At 37.7% G+C, this 19,173-nt stretch overlaps 1 protein-coding gene across 3 annotated transcripts in view; it reads left to right on the forward strand.

Moving 5' to 3' along the window:
• Window positions 1–19,173, forward strand: part of MCTP2 (multiple C2 and transmembrane domain containing 2) — a 227,231-nt gene that overhangs the window by 94,748 nt on the left and 113,310 nt on the right. For 2 of the 3 annotated variants that reach the window (XM_069465770.1, XM_069465771.1), the window contains 3 exons: window positions 3,465–3,500; window positions 13,027–13,191; window positions 15,428–15,558. In XM_069465770.1, coding sequence (XP_069321871.1) covers window positions 3,465–3,500; window positions 13,027–13,191; window positions 15,428–15,558 — 332 coding nt within the window. Of the gene's footprint in view, window positions 1–3,464; window positions 3,501–12,821; window positions 13,192–15,427; window positions 15,559–19,173 lie in introns of those variants that run through there. The other variant, XM_069465772.1, reaches the window with a different exon arrangement.

A 19,173-nucleotide genomic window follows, 5' to 3' on the forward strand; every position in this document is an offset into this window, starting at 1 on the left:
AAAGGTGTCTGTAACATCAGCAAAGCATTAGATTTTGTCATAATATGATTGGGACTCTGTTCTTATGAGCAAAAATGTGGCTACAAATCATTCTTATTTTGTAATAGGAATATACCTGATAATTCCAAGAATTAAAATGAGGACAAAAATTATCTTTGATTATAACTTATTTGAAATGTATTTTTAAAGCCAACTAAAATGCCTACTTGAAAAAGTATCAGATGTGCTACAATTTAACATATCTAGAATGTAGTATGAAAACATGAAGACTGTTTGTAAATTAGTCCTCTAAAAATGCAGCTTGAATAGAGGCAGTGGAGTGGATGGATGAGCAGAATAGCCTTCATTTTGACATCACTTATGCTTTTAATTGTAATTTGTTTCATGACGAAAACCATAGCTGATTTACTGGCAAACTCACAGAAGATAGCTAAAAGAGTTAGGAAAACGGTAGTTAGGGAGACTTTGCAATTGCCAAAGAGTGGAGGAAATAAGTGCTATTTTTAATTTGAATTTCTTACCTATGGGAATTTACTTGACAATAACTGAGTAAAACTCCATTTATTACTTTTTAAAAAAACTAGCACTATTAACAGTTGAGACCTCAGTAAAATGGATATTTTGATGTTAAAATGTCTTAAATTGATGTTGAAAATTTATTTCTTTCCTCTCCTACATAATGAAGGAGGGATTTTCTTTAGCTTCCTCTTAGTCTTAACAGTATTGCCACTGTGTCACTCTGGACTCGATGGGTTTAGTAGGTGACCGGTTGGTTAGTTGAACTGGATGCCAGGTTAAAATAGCATGCAATGCAAACAAGTATCTTTCGCCACATGGTTGAGCACTTGCCAGCTGATGTGTTCTGCAAATGTCTTATATATTTAAGTGGGGTCTACAAATTTGGATGATTTGCCCATGAAAATAGCTGCATATTTAAATGACTACCGTTGTGATTTTTTTTTTTTATAGTTTATTGGATTACGTTTAGCAACAATACTGGCACCTAAAATATATTTGAGTATTGCCAAAATTTGGAGTTTCAAAGTAATACCATTTCAGTTTCAGTTTATTTCAAATTGCAGAGCCATTAATATTAGATGCAGCTTGGATGTGCTTTTGTAACACATCTCAAAGAATGTCTCTCAGTGTCCAAAGAGTAGCCACTGTTCTCATCTTAGTTTAGCCCTTCTTTCATTTGGCTCCGCACCTCCTGTGTTGAAGAGCTTGTCAGACTGTCTGTCTGCTCACTCACGTGCTTTCTTATTTTCTTTGTTCTTTGTCTGGCAGAGGCCTAGTGTGCAATTTATTTTATATATATTTTTATGGGGATATTATAAATTAGAAAACCCTACTTGTTCTCATTTTTTCTGATTGTTAATTTTCTTTATTTATGTATTCAATCAAAGAAAAAAGATAGAGGAATAATTTATTCTGGGCCATATGGGGGTATTCAATTTACTGCATACTGTGGGCTCTTTGGGTAAAACAGATACCAGAAAACGCTTGTTCTTTTCATTGAGTTTAAGTTAATATTTAAAGACATTTTATGTTGGGATTTTAAGTGAGAATGACTAGCACTTGGGACTGGAGGTCAATAGATTATTTAATTGAGATAATTTGTTTATTAATTTCCATTTTATTTTTTCCATCATTACAATATCATACAAAATAGTTTCACCACCTTAAAAGAAAAAGCAAAAAACTTGTGCTTTGCCTATCCATTCCATTTTAATTTAAACTCTGATGGAGAGATTTCAGTTTAAATTATCAGTTTTATACCCATTTTCCCATCCATCACTGAGGCAGTCTTTGTTGCTTTAGAACCAAGCTGACAAAAATCTTAGCATGTGCAAAATATGTATTAATTTACCATCATGTCTAGGGATTTAAATATATATGAGCAGGGTACAGGAAAAAGGGAAGACACTGGCTGGAATGCTGACAAACTTGCTATCTTTTTTTTTTCTTGATAAACATAGGAACGTAGTTAAAATTATGGGCTCTGTCATTAGACTGCTTAGGTTTGTTTGAATCCCAGCTCCACCAGTGGTCTGGACAAATTTACAGAATTATTTAACTTCCTTAGCTATAACTTCCTCACGTGCAAAATGAGAATACAAAGAGTTTCTGTTTTATAGGGTTGCAAAGATTGAGATTATCAAATTTGGTGCTTGGAATTGGAAAGAGACAATATATAGTAGTTGGTAGCGTTGTAGTAAGTCAATAGTAACAGTCATTTTCCATTAATTTCTTTATCCGTTTTGTTTATCTTTTGTAAGTGTTATAAATATAAACTGAGTTTTTATATGTCAAAGCTTTAAATAGTCCTGTGCACCTATAAGATGGTAATCAGTTTTTGTGGTTGGTTTGGGTGAAAATATCTTTTTGTTGGGAAAATATATATATTTAAGAAAACCCACAACACCTTATTTTAATACCCAGGTGTTAGTGCCTGTAACTCTATGTCATGTGCTGAATGTTGAACTCACAAGTTCACCAGGGGAAGTGTTATTAATGAAGAATATTTCCCAGTCATTTCTGTACCAACATTTCTAGTTGCTAGTCAATGAAATGTAAGTGAATTTCCCCTGAAGACTATTTACTTCCTGGTCTCTAATTTATTGGGAAGACTTATTGGCAAAGTGGATAGGTCATTTACCTGAAGGTAATTTTTTCTTTAAGCATAATTGTAAATGTGGTCTGCTCGATTAGGTTCACATTGAGTTGTAATCTACCGAATTTATCCAAGTTGTAACAACCAGTTAGCTGGTTAACCAGCCAGAGTAGACTTTTGCAGTACCGAAGGGTGACAGGAGCAAAGAGAGGATTTTGCTGGGAGACAACTGGTAGAGGAAATTTAGCAGCCTTAGCATGACAAATGAGAGATCAAAAGAGAATGATGGTGAAGTTTTTTGCTGTTTAGAAAATGTTTTCTTCCCTCTCTCAGTGCTATATTAACTCCTTTTCTTACTAATCCAATGATTCAGAGTTTTTCCTGTTATTTTGAATATTGAGATTTAATCAATGAAAGAACCTGGAATTATTTTTCTAGCATGGAAAACTATGGAAACTTAAACATTGGTGGTGAATTTCTTAAACATTTTTAAAACGCTATCTGAACATTTCAAGTAGGCGAACTCTGTTTTCCTGCTTTTTTTAAGAGAGAAAATTTTAGTATTTTCAGGTAATTTAAAAAATATACTCCTAAGGATCGAATAGTGTTCATATGCCATTGCCTTTTCATACTGAGTGTTTGAGAAAATGATGTGACACAACCATATATATGACTTTTCTTTGTTCCTATTTTCTTGCTCAACTGCAGTTTCTCTGTAACCTCAGAACTTGGGTGTTAATCATCTGAATGTAGTGTACACCACCTAACATAATATAATCACATTGCTAACGATTCTGTTTCCTTCTGTTTCATTTTGCCATTTTCAATGTTGCATGGACTAAATCCTTAGCGTTGGTCAAATCGGAAGCGATTAAGTGCCAGCAAGGTAAATATACTTGTTTTTCTTTAAATGGTTAAAATGTATACATAATTGATATTACTTGACCTTTATGTATAACACCATTCTTTTTTTCTTACTGCTGTTATAAATAAGAAGAAAACAATGTTCCCTTAAAATTTTTATTTAATAAGGGTATAGCCAGATATTTGAACTGACACTTGTTTTAGTGGTGACATTTTATATGTATTGGCCATGTTAGGGTGTTACACTTCATTAAGCTTGGATTATTTAGAATTTAGCGTGGTTAGATTTAGTCTTTTAGGAAGTTATTTACCCTTAGATGGAAACCAGCATCAGTGTTAAAGGGACAATGTAAAGATTGAAAGGAATGTGTTTTATTTTTGATATTAATAAGTCTCTTTTATAGCTTCTGAAAATCCATTTATTACTTTCTTAGTAAAAGTTTCTTTAAAGATTTTTTCATGAAGTGCTGGTGATTTTTTACATTAATATCTTTTAAGTGATCATATAATATTGTCTACTTTATAAAAAAGTATAGCAATGCATTATTAATTTACCAAGTTATTCAATTAACAAGTTGAAACTTAACTGACTATATGTGAAAATTAATGTAAAAATAAACAAAACAAAATTTTTTAACTTAATTTAGCACCTCTGCTACTTTTTAAAGAGAAATAATCAACAAAAAATAATTTCTATTAAATGATGCAATATTTCAGACTCTTTTTTCCAGTTTAGTTTCTGAAAGGTGGTGGTGGTGGTGTGTGTGGTCAGAAGAGAATGCATGGACAATCTCTGTGTACGCATGTATTTGCATGCTCACATATATGTGTACATACATATCCCAGCCCTATTTTTTAACCCTACTATACCCCAGTTGCTTATTTCCCTGTAAAATAAGGAGTTTGATACTGGGAGTATCATCTCCAGCTGAAAGGGTGTGTGTGTGTTTGTATGTGTGTGTGTGTGTGTGTGTGTGTGAGAGAGAGAGAGAGAGAGAGAGACAGAGAGAGAGAGGTTGATTCAGGAGAGAGGAAGATTGAGAGACAGAATGAGTTTTAATCTGACCAGCACTAGTTACTTAGGAAGAAAGCCAAACTTTCCAAATCTTGCTTTGCAAACCCAAAGGAACCAAAGTTCTTACTCATATTTAACTAAACTTTGCATTTTAAACCTTTTAAAATAGCGATGATAAGGTATTTTGTTATCCTATCACTTCACTTGGTTCCCGAGACTGCTTCTTTTCATAAATAAAATTAAAAGCTGATGATAACATTGAGCTGTCTCAAAAATGCCTCCAACTTTTGCCTTATTCCTTTATAGTCACTAGAGGGTAGAAGAACATCATTTCTCAGGACAGCAAAGAGCCCTGCTCCGGCTCTGCCGTATTAGGAGTTTCTGTAACCACCCAAAGCAGTAAAGTTTCCCAGAATGCTTTGGTAAAGCCTGACAAAGCAGTATTTTCTCGTTTATTGATTCTGCTGCTGCACTAAAACACTGGTACTGTACATCAATAACCATCTTTAGTTAGGGAGCTTTGGTCTGTGGAAGAGCACTGGCAGTTTGTGGAAGAACATAAAGGCTAGAAAGAAAAATTGTGAGCTTGGGGAATATGGGAGTCTGGGGAGGACAGGAGAGGTTATGGAAGAATGGCCAAAGGAATGAAGAGGGATAGAAAAAATGTTGACGGCCTGGATAAAGATATCAAAAATATGAAGGGAACAGAGCATCCCGGAGAGCAGTATTTATATGTATACTGCAGAATTGTGTCTTGGAACTGAGTTGTTGTCTGGTTTTTTTCACCCCCCCACATCTAGTAGTTTCTAGAATTTTGACTTCAGTATACTGAGCTCAGGGATGTGTAATATAGGTGCAAACCTAGTATATATGTTTAATAGAATCATAGATGAGTAACGTTCATTGAAAGATATTTATTATTGTATTCAAGACATGCAAGTTATATATTGCTGAAGAATTGCAATTGTTAGTTGCCTTTTTGCTTTTGAGAATATGCAGTTTTAAAGAGAAAAATGAGATAGGTTCTCCTTTGGGCTTGTACAAATGAGCCACGTGGAAACTTCGTAGACACTGTGATTAACACTTTGTAAAAGTAGTTAAGATACCCTGTTCAGCCTATCTTTTGGTATGTTTATAAGATTCTTTTTTATGATTTCCATATTATACTTAATATTACATAATAGTTTGATGTAAAGAAGATTACTTAGCTATAGGTATCTAAAATTGTACTAGTCCTAAGTAATTTATTACCTATATAAAACATCATAGACTTTTGCCCCTCAATCTTTTTCTTATAATAACTTAGCTTTCTCTAGATAATTTCTTCTTAACACTGTAACTTTATAATTTTGCACCATCCAAAAGGTTCCTGAATGGCAGAATCTTGGTAGACTCTGTTTCCTTACTATAAAGTCCTGGATTTCAATATAGTAAATACAAGAGTTTGCCTTTAAAAATCGATTCAGATTTCATCCAAAAGCCTTTTAAAGTGAGCATTTAGACGAGAATTGGGAATTTGATTTAATAGGACCTGGATCAGATACCTAGTTTTCTTTGTATATTTATTATACATAATCTTTGGTCTGAACAGATTTGTTTCCAGGCCTCATTTTTCTTCTTCCTAATACATGTAATGGTTATAGAGATTTAAAAACAATTAACAGCAGTCACTTCTCTTATATAAAATAGTCTAACATGGGGAAAAAGCAGTTATAAAAAATGAATTTAACAAATCACTGACTGTATTCAGAAACATTACACACAGGCACACACACAACCCTGCTATCATTTGGGGGATATATAGGTGCTTTGTCTGGCACAATGGCTCTTTAGTTATGGATTTTCTTTATTTTAGATGGATTTTCACTGAGATAAGTACATCCTCCTGCACAGCCCTCTTTTGAACCACTGTTTTGTGTGTTAATATGTCAGCAATCTAAGGGAGGAGGCGTGACCTGTACTAATGTAACATCATTTCTTTTTTTCGTTATGAAATTAGTTGACTAGTGTTTGTCTTCATATTCTTTTATTTCAGTTCTTCTCTGTTATTGCAGGGTCTGACCTCTGCAGGCTACGTTTCCTAAGTCCCCCATCAGCTAGCCTACAGCTGGCTTCATACACAGGGAGGAATTGGCACAAGGCTGGTTTGATATAAGAAAACTTAAATTGAAAGAGGACAGAATTTGGAGGGAAGCCCCATTTCTCCCTATCTGTATCCATCTATCTATCTATTTATTTTAAATGAGCTGCTGTGTCACCAGAGGCTAGGTGGGAACCAGGGGGAAGTTTTATGAATGCTTTGTATATAGTTACATAGTTTGGGGTTGAAAAGGAGTTACTCAAACTGGAATAGATGCCTTTCCTCCCAACTTCTTGGTGAATGTCCACTCTCACTGCACCTCTGTCTCTGATTGAGCTCACATGTCTTGTTTCTGTGTAGGCTCACAAAGTAGTACAAGCAAAACCTTCATGCAGGAGGAAATATGTTCCACTCAAGGAACTAAAAGAAGGGTATTGTGCCTGGAACACTTTCCCAGTTAATAAAGTAATTTTTGTTTGTTTGTTTTGCTCTTTTTCATTTTCACACATTCTTCACTGAATTCAAATGCCCACTCATAATGACACCTTTTTACCTTTTCGTTTTCTTGGCTAAACGCAAAGGATTGGAGAATTGCACACTCAAGACAGGCACATTTATCTGTATACCTGTCTGTCTCTATCTGATAGCCTGTCTATTTATCTATGATCTAACATAGCTAATCTATCTAATTTATCTGTCTTCATTATCTATTTCTATCTATTTTATCTATCATCTGTCTATCCATCAATCAGTCGATCAAGATATGACACTGCACTGACCCACTGCTGAAGGTCTTAACCTTGATTCTTCTGCTGCCTTGTTATGAAGTCTAGGTCAGCATTAGCCTGGGGAGAATGACCTCTAGGGGATTCCCTCCTTTCTGGAGCTTGCAGCCACATTCAGGTGAGGCCATCAGTTTATTGGAATTATCAAAGCTGGTGTGTGCCTTGAGGCCAGAGAGACAGAGACACTGTCTTCCTTAACATTTCATCAGATGCCTCCTCTCGATAACATTAGACTCAGCTTTGCCGAAACACCATTGTTCATTGAGCACACACTCTTATGGTAGGAATCCTGTCCCTGTATACAAAGATGACTTAGACTCAGCTATCAGAATTGAAGAGGGATAGGGGTATTTAGAGGCTTTGGTGAGACTCTCATCCTGGCCTTGGAGGGAGGTGGGTGAGGTTGGCTGAATGCTGGGCTCAGAGGAAGCTTTCAGAGAAAGAAGACTGGAGTGAATCTTACCAAATGAGAAGGAAGAGGAAATGAATTGAAACATTCCAGTATAAAGTAACATGGTGCATAGCAAGAGCTCAAAACTATTTATTATAGGGCTTTAAGCAATTTGGTTTTCCATGTGTGCTTCCTGGACCAGCCACAGCTGAAAATTGTTAGAAATGCAACTTTTTGGCCCTCAGATCTCTTTAATCAGAAACTCTGGGAATGGGGTCCAGCTATCTTTGAACAAGCTCTGCAGGTGACTCTCAAGCATCTTGGAGTTTGAGAACTTTGAGCTTCCTAGAGGTTAGGGCAAAGAGAAAATCTTATTAAATCACATGGCCTTCATGTTTTTTCCTCTTGCTTTTTTTGATAGTGGGTAATGCATTAGAATTTTCTTGGTTCTAAACTCTGGGAGTCATGGGGTATTTACAGTCTTTATTTTTTTATGTTCTCTTAATCTAACTTTTGTTAAGTACAAAAATTGAGTGATGATGTTCCCTTATAATTTAAAAACATTAAATTTAATAACAATGCTTTTATAGTTAATGTACTTATACACAAAGATTATTCATATCCTTAGAACTGTGATAGAGTGTTCATATACAAATATAAATCTCATCTTCCACGGACACGTGGGAAATTTAAAAGGTTTTCTTTGTATCCTTATGCAAAGATGTTTGTATAGTTCTAGAAGAATTTATGTCTACAGGATCCTCTTCAGATGATGTAGAGGAGCTGCCGAGTAGGATCTTTTCTGGGAGCCTGTTCCACGACGTATGGCTCTTGTCATGTCATGCTATAAAAGCTGTTGACAAGGAGCAGTAGTTTTACATGTTGAAAAAGCTTGAAAGGAATATTTCAGTGAAACCTTTTATAGACTGAGTGTTTTCTCTTAGCTTTTCAAAGCAGTGGTCAATGTAGTCGGAATCTGGCTTGACGATTCATTTTTCTTACAGTTAGTTGATTTTTTTCATGCATTTGTTTCCATTGACTCCTTACTTTCCTGTGATGACTTAGGAAAAATAATCAATGAGAATCTAAGTAGAATGGCTTTGGCAATTTGGAAACACTGATATTTTTATACTTCTGTCACTGAGACAATATATTAAAAGTACCCATGTGGTATTTGGCACCTGGTAAGTATGCCCTGGTCAGTGCTTTTTCTTACTGTCCTCTTTGTTTGTTTGTTTTGGTATTTTGTTACATGCAAAGGAGTATTTTGGGTAATTACCCACGGGTATTGGCCAGCAAAGGCAGTTCTGGAGCACAGCATAGCTGAAGGTGACCTTGCTTTTGGTGGCTGCGGGCTGTGGCCAAAGCTCCTGTGTTCATGCCCTGATTTCAGTATTTCTTCACTCCTGACCTCTCTGCCACTCATCGTGGCTAGGGACAGATAGGAGGCACGGAGCTGACCTGTCCCCGTCATCCCTGGGTTTCCTTTGCAGCCACGCCAAGGAAATGAGATTCTGGAATTCACATCACTCTCTCCTTAGCATGCCCTTGGCCAAAATCCTTAACACATGTCACCAAGCGGTAGTCCATTTTGTATGTCCCAAGAATGACAGTCCATTTACTGTTTCGAGAGTCTGTTCTTAGATCGAAAACTCCTGAGGATGCTCTACCTATTTGAATCCACCGTATATAATTTCAGTCTCACTCCAGAATGTCTTCCTTTCCTGCCTTGGCTCTGTGATTGTCATGACCCAGAAGTAAATGCATATTTTCAAAGCTGTTTCAATTTTACTAAAGTCAGTATGTTTCTCAGTTGAATACCTCACCTCGTTTTCACTATTAATAACTGCTTTAGATGGAAATCACCTTTTATGTTTTAGAATGTGTGGGGATTTGGTGGGGTGGGGGCTGACGAAGAGAGAGCAGACGAATGGGTCAACACAGACATAGTGAAAGGTTCTGATCCTTTGGGAGGCAGGAGAACAATAACAAAACCCCGACGTACTATATTTTATCTGTTATGTCTGCTGAGGGATTAGGGTCAGGACCCAGAAACTTTGCGCTATCTCCTGGTGTTTGTTTCAGTTCAGGTGGGGTGGCCTTTCCCTTCGATGGGTCATTTCCTTCTCTCCTTTCACATTCCAGGCTGCATTAAGATGACAAATTTCACTTATAGGCTCGGGCACAGACATGAAAACCTAAGCTATTCGGTGAACTGAGTGAGTGCAGATGAGTCGATTTATTGTGGGGGAAAGGCCGTGTTTGAAGAGCACAGAAGATTCTGAGGGCCCAGCTCTGCAACAGAGCACACATAGCATGGCCCGGGCCCTGCCCCCAGCCGCAGACGCTCTGCTCTGGAGCCTCCTCGAGCCTCTCAAGGGTGGAAGAGAAATGTTAAAGTAATTAAGAAACTTCTTGAAAGCACCCCCCCAACCCTGAATTTGTGACTCACAGATGAAACTTTATTTTAGAGATGACCTTAGAGTGGATTTTGCAGAAATATTTAGGGTGCCATAAGTAGGATAAAGGTTTTGTGTTCTTTTCTATCTGTGAACTCTGCAATAAATACTTCTCTCCTCCTGCCTTGCCTTTAGGAGGGGGGAGGAAAAAAAAAATCTTGGACAGCAAAGAACAAGTCCATCAGATCAAACATGACTGCGTTAAATACTAAAATGTTCAAAGTCCGACTGAGATAGATAAAAGCTTTGATGGAAAGTGGATATTTCCCAGGGACATTACAAGCAATAATCCAGATGTTATGGTGTAACGCAACGAGTGTCCGTGGATAGATCAGGAGCTCCAGCCAAGCCGCGCCTGATACAGGCCTCAGCCTTGCCCTCCCATGCTGTTCCGCCATATGGAACCGATCTCTAGGCCCCCTTAATAACCAGCTTTGGATTCCATTTTCACAGAGCTCATAGAGCTAAGTGGGGCTTTTTTATGGACAAGTTAGATAGAAGCCTTTCCAAGATAAACATCCAATTTGAAATTAGGACATACCAAGCCGCAAAATTATTTTAGGGCATATTTCATGGAAGTGCTTCCATTTTTCTTAGGCAATTGCCAGACTGTAGGATGCCCTTTGATCCTTTGTGGACATTACTCCCTTTTTTATAAAAAGGATTGTGAAATAGTTGCAGTGTTTAGGGAGGAATATATCTGTCGGAACTTTGAAGCATGGCCATGGGACAGGTCATACTTTAGCTTGTTGGTTGGCAAGTCAAACTTTAAAAAGAAAAAAAAGCAAAAAGAGGAATTGTGGCAGGATCTATGAATCAAAATCTCATTTTTGTTTTAAAGGTAGAAGTTTTCAGCCCATGTACTTAAACTATAAAATGTGTTAGGTATGTCTACATCTATTTATACATCTATAGATATATATGGTGATGCTGAGTGTCATTTTCAGCAAATATAAAATTGCTTAATTTTAACTATTTCATAAACCTTCGTTATTGATTATGTTCTATCTGGAATATGTATATGTATATGTAGGGGTGTGTGTATATATATATATATACACACACATATATATATACATATCATATACATATCACACATACATATGTGTATAAATATAATAGATATTTAGGAGTGAAAAATAAATTATTAATGTTTACCAGAGGAGAGGGTTTTTTTTTTTTCTTTTTAAATTCTTTCCACATTTGCTCTCCTTTCTCTATCTGGGCACCTCCCAAACCCCTGTGTGTGTGTGTGTGTGTGTGTGTGTGTGTTTCAAGAGAAAAGCAACATAGATAGGAAGTTTGGGAATATATATTCCTTAAATGTATTTTGCTTAAGGTCATCACAAAACGATCAACAAAATGCCTGGAGTGGCGTTGTTGCATCGTTTATTGAGAGTGACGGAGTGATGTGGGTTGGATGAAGTAAGCCGGCATATAATTAATATGGTCTGACATACCATTTGTTGTGGTATGTCATAAATTGTGACTAACCATAAATTGTGAATACCATAAATTGTGACTAACTGGTGTCTGAGCAAATTGGTGTCTAAATGATCTGGAAGATACAGTGAGCAGATGACAGGAATGGATATAGCGTGTCAGAAATTCATTGCTTTACTATGATGCTCAGCGCCATTTACATTCTTCAGCCGTTTATGTTTCCTTCAAAGAAAGAAGTCTATCCTTGTGCCATTTCACTTATTGAATGGAAAAGGTAAATGAACTCCACCAACTAAATGCAACAGGTGGCTCACGTGGGGACGGTGACTCAAGCTAGCCATGAAAAGCCACGGTTGAATGTGAATATGCACTAGGTACTGAATGATATTAAGGAAATTATGGTTCATTTTGTTGAATGTGATCAGGATGTGCTGGTTATGTAAAAACAAGTATGGGTTTTGCTTTAGAATATTTCAGCCAGAACAAATAATGAAGGGCTAGGTGAAATGAGATTGGCAAAATGTTGAATCTGGTGAATGATCCCATGGAGATTTATTATACTATTCTCTTTACCTTTGTGTATGTTTCAAATTTTACACAATGGAAATCAAAAATAAAGTGTGGATATTCTCTTTATAATTTAATAACAGAGGACATTTGCCCTTTTTTGGTAAGGTGTATATTAGTGTGTATGAGTAATATAGTTTAGAAAAGGATAAAAAATAAATAAATAAAACACCCAAGTTAACAGTTACTGAGCCCCTACTGGGTCGCAGGCACTCTGAGATATACTTGAGACATCCCACTCACCAGCCCACCCCATGCCCACCTCTGCAAAGCCGTTTGCACAGCTAGGCCTGTGTAGGCTGTATGTGGAATTGCGAATCTCACGGTACTGTTGGGCTTTTAGTGGTCGTCCAAGAACTGAAGGGAAGTAGGGAGAGATTCAAATGTGAAGGATACATTTGAAGCCATTATTTCTACATGCCCAGGAATATTTTGTTTCCTTGCAAAGCAATGCCTTGTTCTGATATCTGTTTCCCAGAATGCCTTTCTTTCCTTCATACTATTAAAGTAGCTAAAGACCCCGTTTAAGGATTGCTACCAAAGAGCACACTGGGTGGGAGTACAGGCAGTGCCAAATCAAAGTGTTGCTTATGTTCATTCTTCACTACATTATTACAAGTCCAAAGCCTGAGAAGAAAGTCTCATAACTGTGACTGCAGGTTTGCGAAACCAATGAAGAGTAACACTTTTCACCAGGCAGGGAGTGACTTTTATAATCAAATACTGGAAACTGGAATTCCTATGATCACCAAAGTCACTCTCAAGAATTATCAGCAAGTTTATATGTCATCTTTATTTTTTGCTTTAGTGCTCTTTAATACGCAACCTACGGCTCTCAGAGTCCTTGAAAAAGAACCAACTCTGGAACGGGATTATAAGTATAACTTTGTTGGAAGGGAAGAATGTCTCAGGAGGAAACATGACAGAGATATTTGTCCAGTTAAAACTGGGGGATCAAAGATATAAAAGTAAGGTAAGTTCTACAAATTCCATAAGGAGAACTATATCTTTAGGAGTAAACATAAATTAAAAATTGTTTTACGACTTTAAATTTCACAAGAATAGAAGTAATTTATATTTAGCACTCCTGACTATATTAAGGAGCATCCCAGAAAACAAAATAATTGTATAGATGTAGTCAATTAATGTGGGTATTGTTTTGATTGCTTAGTATAATTTAATATGGTAACTTAGAGCTAGAGAAAGCTTATTAAATCATAGATGTGAATACATGATTTATGTTCATTTTGAAAATAAGCAGTGTTTCATAGAATTTGAGAAAAGGGTAGCTAAGTGTTTTCAAAATGCTACAAAAATAAAATTGCATGTGTTATTTGGATTAAAATATTTTAGATAACTGAAAACATTTTCAAAATTATATTCCCTTTGCTTTCTCTTACTTGTAAGTCTTAATGCTAAAAATAGATATCTAGTGTTGCTGGTTTTGCTGTGATTTTTTTTTTTTAACAAAAACTAAAGTATTAAAAATGATTTGTTTTAAACAAAAGTAATGGCATTTTTAACTGTCTTTAAGAATAATTCATCTTAATCTGCCAATCCAAATTCCATTTAATATTTAATTTTAGTAATTTGTGTGAATTTTGTTTCAAAAACCATAGTCTCCACACTATGGTAATTAATTAGTTTTACATAACTGTCAGACAGGAATATTTCCTATGTTTTATGCATTGAGGGACCTAGGGTACTTGAAAGTTAAATCACTTGCCAAAAGCCACATGGAAAAGAAAGAAATCACTAGATTTTGAAAATAGACCCAAAGATATTTGCCATTTGGGCCTTTCCAGCATCTAGGACATACCAGATGCAGAGAAGTTGGAAAATGATTTAGGGAGGCAAGAGGTTGTCTGTGCTACATGATTTTCAGTGCAAAATCAAATATCAGACATCATTTACTTGAGCACAAAGCAGTAGAGAACTGAGGCTCACGTTGAAGAATAGTTTATAAAAAATGTGAAAAATTGAGGGAGAGCTATGCCAGAAATCTGCAGATAATTATTTTGACCAGGTAATTTTAGGCTGTGCCTTCGAGTGAACGTATCCAGGGTAACCACATTTCTCTCCTAAGATTCCTTTAGCCGGCCAGGGTCAGGCTAAGGATTTATGGAAAAATTATTCATCACTAAGCACACTTAGCCCTTCGGACTAAGGTGAAGTGTAGAATTAGTCCAATATCTGCTACATTCCCCCTTGGGGAATACTGCATTTAATTTGTGGTCTAATAGGTTTTTGCCCCCCTGCCTGGTTTCTAAATTCTATGATCTGATATATTAAGCCTGATGTGAAAAACAGCTTAAATGATTTTACGTGACATTGGCTACAGCTGAGGTCTGAGTTGCCCATGTTATTCTTACACAGGAATAGTTGGTGCTAGGATTTAATACTTGATGCTTGTGCCCTTAGAGCCTGATAATACTTAGTGGCCAACATTTTTGCTCACTTTTTATTCACAAATTGTATCTCTATGTAAATGAAACCAAAATGAAAATCCTGCCAATGAACTAAACACAGAAGCAGTTTGAAATCACTTTTTGGAGAACATAGAAACACTTGTGGGGGTTCCAAACCACTCTCATTAGTTTTTAGGTTTGGCTGCCATGGAATTTCCTAGTCTTCCTCCCACCTTAGTGACTGGATTCAGTAACTTTGTATTTAAAAAGAGGCAGCAATGTACAAGTTATGAGTTTCTTATTTAATGCATGTGGCAGATGTTAATTAAGAACCCAGACTGTTAATTTATATAGTTCTTAAGCTAGCACTGAGTGGGTATGCCAACAAAAATGTTACTTGCCTTTGTTTAACCAATTAGTGTTATCGTCTGTAAGAGAACTGCAAAGTGTCTATTGATGTATGTCCAGCGTGTGTGTTTGTGTGTGTGTGTGTGTGTGAATACACACACACACACATACACAGAGACACATGTTATTTATGGTTTCTTGTGAGCTAACAGTATTCTTTGTAACTTGGTGGATAAATTATTGAATCTGGGGGCCAGATAAAAAGAGCAGTAATGTTTTGTCAATTCCTGAACCCTCTGAGTCCCTTTCATTCCAAAAAGGAAAGTTTGACTTTATAAGGGGTGAGATCCATCTTCACGGTCTCCTGCAGTTTAGAAATGAAATGAATGTATAGCTGCTGTAGCAATGAATGACGTTTTAAGAAAATAAATATTATAACTGCATGTTTTCTAGACACTGTGTAAGAGTGCAAATCCGCAGTGGCAGGAACAGTTTGACTTTCACTACTTCTCTGACAGGATGGGCATTTTGGACATTGAAGTGTGGGGAAAGGACAGCAAAAAACGCGAGGAGCGTCTGGGCACGTGAGTCCCCTCTGGTTTCCAAGCCGTGGGAACTTGTTTCTGGGTGGGGCGGGTCCTGGGAGAATGTCTCTATCTGCTAGGGTATCGCCATCCCAAGAGCCGTCAGTAACCCCGATGGCCAGTCTTAACTCTGGGAGAGTTTGCTTGGTATTTTGTTTTATTTATTTATTTTTAAATTGGCAACTGCCGTCCGGTATTGATTAAAATAAAGGAAACTAGTTTGTGTCAGGAATTCTCTAAAGAAAGATACTGCGCTATCTCAGACTATTTGGGAGATGTTTACATAAATTCCCAACATTCCCTAAAATTTTGGTTTGGCTACTTAGTGAAATATTGTATAATTTGGTAAAGATATAAGGATAGGTATCTCCCCCCACCCCCGCCCCACTGCATGATGGAAACTTTTCAATGTCCTTGATATACTGTGTAGCAAACTATAATAGAATCTATTGAGGTCTTTACTTTGGACTCTCCCAACTGAATGGAGACATTCACCCATATATAAAGAACAATAATAGGCCAGGTACAGTGGCTCATGCCTATAATCCTAGCACTCAGGGAGGTCAAGGCAGAAGGATAGCTTGAGCTCAGGAGTTGGAGACCAGCCTGAGCAAGAGTGAAACTCCGTCTCAACTAAAAATAGAAAAATTAGCTAGGCATTGTGGCACGCACCTGTAGTCCCAGCTACTCGGGAAGCTGAGGGAGGAGGATCACTTGAGCCCAGGAGTTTGAGGTTGCTGTGAGCTAGGCTGATGCCACAGCACTCTATTCATGGCAACAGAGTGAGACTATGTCTCAAAAAAAAAAAAAACCAAAAAAAAAAAAAACCAGAATAATAATATAAATATTATAGCTTCTTCATAAGGTTGCAGTGAAGAATACAATGAAATGAGTCAGTGACTCATTTCAGCTTACACGGTGTAAGGCAGCTTACACCGTGACTGCCCCATACTAAGCACAAAGGAGATACCGGTAGAAGCACATGTCATCTCTGATCTTTAGAACACCCCTGCAAGTTAGTGGCATCATACTTATTTTAAGGACATGGAGCTCAAGAAGTTTACAAATAACTTGGCCATGAACTTAAGAACAGGGAGTTCCAGGGTCAGGATATTGTGTTTTCAAAACAAAGCTTTTTCCGTCAAATTACTGCCTTTTGTTCATTCCATATACATTCAATTTGTACACAGATCCTAAGTTTAGAACAAAAATGTTTAAAGGGATTGCAACAGCTGTCGGTTGTCTTTTTCAAAGCTGAACCTCGGGTTCAGGGACATGCCTTGGGGTCACTCCTTGAGGGATAGGAGAGCCTCCTGTCCCTTCTCCACTGCAGCTAGAGTGTCTCAGCTTTTGCCTGTGCTCTATATAGGAATTCCATTTGAGGGAAAGGTTTTATTGCTGAAAACTAAAGATTGAAAACCACTCATCTAGTATAACCCCTTCATTTTACAGATGAGGGAATGTAGAGGCCCAGGGAGGTGAAATGCTTTTCTAGAAGCAAGGAATTTAGAGGCAGGGATGGGAAAAGACCCTGCTAACCTAATACCTTGTACAGTGCTCTTTCTATGGAACTACTTACCACAGTGTCTGGCTGCGGGCTGTCATCGCCCCATCCCACCTCAGTATCCAGGGATAGATGAGTAGGGAGTTCAGCCAATGAAACATTCCTCTAGTGTTTCTCAACAGCGGTACTCTGTTGCATGGGTCTGTCTGGTATGTTGTGGGATGTTTTTTTCAAACCTGGGCCTCACCTTCCTGATGCCAGTCACTTTCCCCAGTCATTGCACAAAAAACATACAGAAGTGCATGTGTGCATACACACACACACAGCATGCCTGCATTCTGTCATACGTGTACAAACGACTCTTAGGGGACCAGCGCTGCCACCACTTGAAACTGTTGCAGCTCACCCTCTGCGTCCCTGGTTGCATTGCTTTGCACTGTTTCCTCATTCCCAATTCTATGCGTATCTGTAAGGTCACCATCGTTGCTTACTCGGCCCTCTCCCAGGCCAGGTTTGTACATTTGAATAGCAAACCAGGTCATGCCACACTCTCTAGCTCACGCAGAAGGTCTTCCTATGGTCTAGCATTTCATTAGACACTGCCTATCAGATGACAGTCTGACCTTGTTTTTTCCTCCTCCTCCCACACAGGGCCACTGAGATACCGTGGATACTTTTCAGTACCTCTGGCATGCTTGCTGCTGTGACATACCAGGTCCCTGCCAACATTGGTGGTAGGAGGCTCTGAAACTTTGTGTTAGCCCACAGAGCAAGGATAAGTTACGCAAATGTTGAGAACTCTGTGTCCCAAAGTGTTATCTGAACAGTGGGAATTTGGGCCTCCTGTGATGAATGGCCGACATGTAATTTTAGTAGGTGCAAGGAAGAACGCCCCTGTACCTCACATGTCATTGTGCCGTCATGTTTCCTTCACAGAATAGGAAATGCTTTTCTAAATGATTGTCGGGTCGCTTCACTGAGACAAAGAATAATTTAAGATGTCCCTTTTATTCCACGTTTTGTCATTTGGATATTCATTTATTATTTTAGCTATTTCCTGTTTGTAACCAAGGCATATACCTGCCTAGTGGTCATTCTGTTCTTCCTCTGTATGGACTTTAAAGGTTTTTTTTTTTTTTTTTTTGTATCCTTTTCCTTTTTCCTCTCCTGTAGCACAAAAGATAACAAAAGTATCTCTTGGGAACTGGCTCCACAGCGAACTTGCAGGTGGGCAAAACCTACTCTAAGATATCTGCTGCTTCTCAGAGCTAAAGGAAGGATAGTGCTAGCATATGCACATCGCTGACATGTGACTTATGGCTCCTTCTTAAGAGCTACTTTGTAAACATTTCATCTGTTTTTGACACCTTCCCTTTTCTTTGTGCTCTTCACTCTAAGGCTTAGAGTGAAGCCTTTATCTTCCAAGTGTTGGGAAAACACCTTTTTTGCATCAGGAGGCTCTCCAACAGTGAGAATGAGTCTTCACTGTGTCTTAAGGCCTGTCTTATATTTTGTTTTTGGATAACACCTTGATGTTCACAATTTAACATCAGAGTTAAAGCTCTAGATGGCCTGAGGAAATTGTCTTCCATGAGGTTCCCCATCATAGGCAGTTGGCACGCCAGGGAGGGAGTACCAGCTTTGGAGTCACACATCCTGGGCTTGCTGGTCACCACAGCGTTTGCTAGCACTGTGGCCTGGGGCAGTGATTGATTTGTGTAGTCTGGCTGCTCCATCGGTAGAATAGAGTCACTGGCCAACTTGCAGGGCTGTCATAGCTAATAGGAACAATGTCTATTTGACATTGTTTCTTCTTTTGAGCACTCCAATAGTAGGTGGTATTCTTATCATTAATTTTGAGATTTTCCTTCATGGCAACTATAGATCTCCACAACATTTGCGACTAAAATTACACAATTTAAGTGAAATATGACTAGTAGAATTTAGCATTTTTTTCAAAACAGCATAGAGCTTTTTGTATTTTTTTTTTTTTTTTTGTAGAAGTTAGCAGTGACCATCTTCAGGGACATGGTAAGAGGGGACATCCATTGACTAAAGGATTGAGCAGTGTGGCTTAGCTTGTAATAATACTGGGGTGTTGTAGCTGTGGG

Source organism: Eulemur rufifrons, chromosome 3, assembly GCF_041146395.1.
Source record: "Eulemur rufifrons isolate Redbay chromosome 3, OSU_ERuf_1, whole genome shotgun sequence".
Taxonomy (NCBI): Eukaryota; Metazoa; Chordata; class Mammalia; order Primates; family Lemuridae; genus Eulemur; species Eulemur rufifrons.